The sequence below is a fragment of the Lucilia cuprina genome, chromosome 5, assembly GCF_022045245.1.
Source record: "Lucilia cuprina isolate Lc7/37 chromosome 5, ASM2204524v1, whole genome shotgun sequence".
NCBI classification, from domain to species: Eukaryota; Metazoa; Arthropoda; class Insecta; order Diptera; family Calliphoridae; genus Lucilia; species Lucilia cuprina.
In genome coordinates, this window is record NC_060953.1 from 10,200,642 (window position 1) to 10,203,326 (window position 2,685).

The window sequence follows — 2,685 nt, forward strand, 5'->3', positions numbered from 1 at the left end:
TCTAGTTCTGTTGTAGTTCTGTTCTAGTTCTGTTCTAGTTCTGTTCTAGTTCTGTTCTAGTTCTGTTCTAGTTCTGTTTTAGTTCTGTTCTAGTTCTGTTCTAGTTCTCAATTCTTGAATTTATAAAATGCATTAATTTTTTTATACTTTTTAATATTTATTAAAAAATCAAATTCAAACAAAAATTCCTAAAATTAGAAAAATCTCTTAAAATTAATTTCTTATATTTAAAAAAAATAAATTATTAAAATAAGTAGAAAATAGAAATCTGCTTAATTGTATTTTGTATTTCGTTCAGAGTCTACGATATGAACGATAAACTTTTGCAGAATTGCCATAATGATGACGAGCATACATGGGTGCCATATATTTCTTATCGCGCTTAACCATCGATTGTATTAGACTGGCCGATGCAGCAGATTGTACTTCTTCCTCGGGGAATATAATATCTTCAACTTTAGTCGATTCATATTTACGAGGCTTCTTAGATTTACTGCGTTGAAAGTAAGTGGAATAGTCGTGACGTGGTTTATTGTTAAGATATTTATGCGGCAGCGAAGCATAATGTTTAAGACCGGGTGTAGTGGGTAAAACAGTTTTCTTATTGTGAAAGGGTATTGAGTTGCTAATGGGATCTGGATGTGAACCACCAGGTGAGGTATGACGTTGAGAGTGTAAAGGTTTGGAGGCAATAAAGTCCGTATGGAGATTTGTTTTTGAATTGCTATTTTTATGGCTGTGTTTGTGTTGATTTTTATTTTCATAATACTGTGATTGACCTGTTGGTACTTGATAATCATCTATTTGATAACCGGGACTTAGGCCATAATTTTGATGCGAATTATAATCATTATTGTCATTAACCACAGCTTTCCATTCATTATCCTCATTTTCGTAGGAGGAAAATACACCATTTGAGGGTTTGAAATCTTTGAGGGCAACTTGTTTTTGTTTTTGATAATACTCATCACGGGCCTCCTTTAAACGATCTCTCATGCCCGGTTCCAATTCCATGGGTACCTGACGTATGCGAGCATGAGGTTTAAATTCTATTAAACTGGGTATTTTAGGATGTGAATGAGTTAAATCTTCTATGGGTTTCTTAATAGGTTTAATATCCGAACTTAAAACTATATGTTCTTGATCTTTACTATAATGATTGATTTTCGATTGTGAGGTATCATCACTTTTACTCTCTGCTCCATGTGGCGATTCGGTAACAGGATGCGAATTAGCACCCACTGTCTTTACCACAGCATTAAAACCCGATTTGGCATCTGCTGTATAAGTAACAGTACGTATAGAACCATCTGGCTCTAAAACACTATAATGACCCTTTACACCATCACCCTCACGAGATTCCCACTGTGACTTGACATCACCGGTATGTAGATCTTTGACACCATAACTGAATGCATATTCTGGGTGTTCCTTAAATAGAAAAAAAAAAAAACAAATTCAGAAAAATAAACAGAAAACGTGAAAAAACAAACAATGCATATAAATTAATAAAACTTGTATAAATCAGTCAGTCAGTCAGTCATTCATTCAGTGAGTCAATTGTTTGGAGAATTTGTTGATGTTGCTGTTGATGTTTATTGTGTTGTGTAAGTCTTGTGTTCATATAATTTTTACAACCTGTTCACACTGTTTAACATTTTTTCTGCTTCATTGCAGGATTTAATGTTTGGACTTTTTTGCTATAAATTTTGTCAATTTGAATAATTTACACTTCAATTACTAGAGATGTTGGTGTGAGTTTGCAGCTTATGACGTTTTGCAGAAATCTGGTGTAGGAGATTTAGGGGACTGTTTACACTTTCAGAAAAAAGTGCTTGTTCTCGCTGTAATAGTGAGACAAAAGTTATCATAGTCACTATAACTTAGTTCTAGTTCGGCTTTAGTTTTGTTCTAGTTTTGTTCTAGCTCTGTTCTAGTTCCGTTCTAGTTTCTTTCTAGTTCTGTTCTAGTTGTGTTCTAGTTTTGTTCTAGTTGTCTTCTAGTTGTGTTCTAGTTGTGTTTTTGTTGTGTTCTATTTGTGTTCTAGTTGTGTTCTAGTTGTGTTCTAGTTGTGTTCTAGTTGTGTTCTAGTTCTGTTCTAGTTCTGTTGTAGTTCTGTTCTAGTTGTGTTTTAGTTGTGTTTTAGTTCTGTTCGAGTTCTGTTTTAGTTCTGTTTTAGTTCTGTTTTAGTACTGTTTTAGTACTGTTTTAGTACTGTTTCAGTTCTGTTTTAGTTCTGTTCTAGTTCTGTTCTAGTTTTGTTCTAGTTCTGTTCAAGTTCTGTTCTAGTTCTCTTCTAGTTCTGTTCTAGTTCTGTTCTAGTTCTGTTCTAGTTCTGTTCTAGTTCTGTTCTAGTTCTGTTCTAGTTCTGTTCTAGTTCTGTTCTAGTTCTGTTCTAGTTCTGTTCTAGTTCTGCTCTAGTTCTGTTCTAGTTCTGTTCTGTTCTAGTTCTGTTCTTGTTCTAGTTCTGTTCTAGCTCTGTTCTAGCTCTGTTCTAGTTCTGTTCTGTTCTAGTTCTGTTCTGTTCTGTTCTGTTCTGTTTTATTCTAGTTCTGTTCTGTTCTAGTTCTGTTCTGATCTGTTCTAGTTCTGTTCTAGTTCTGATCTAGTTCTGTTCTAGTTCTGTTCTAGTTCTGTTCTAGTTCTGTTCTAGTTCTGTTCTAGTTCTGTTCTAGTTCTGTTTTA

The 2,685-nt window shown here is 34.0% G+C and overlaps 1 protein-coding gene across 1 annotated transcript in view; it reads right to left on the minus strand.

Moving 5' to 3' along the window:
* Nucleotides 1-189: 189 nt before the first annotated feature.
* Nucleotides 190-2,685, minus strand: part of LOC124420008 — a gene marked incomplete at its 5' end in the record, with an annotated part of 6,722 nt that continues 4,226 nt past the window's right edge. The window contains one exon of the mRNA XM_046951466.1: nt 190-1,431. Coding sequence (XP_046807422.1) covers nt 295-1,431 — 1,137 coding nt within the window. The remainder of the gene's footprint in view (nt 1,432-2,685) is intronic.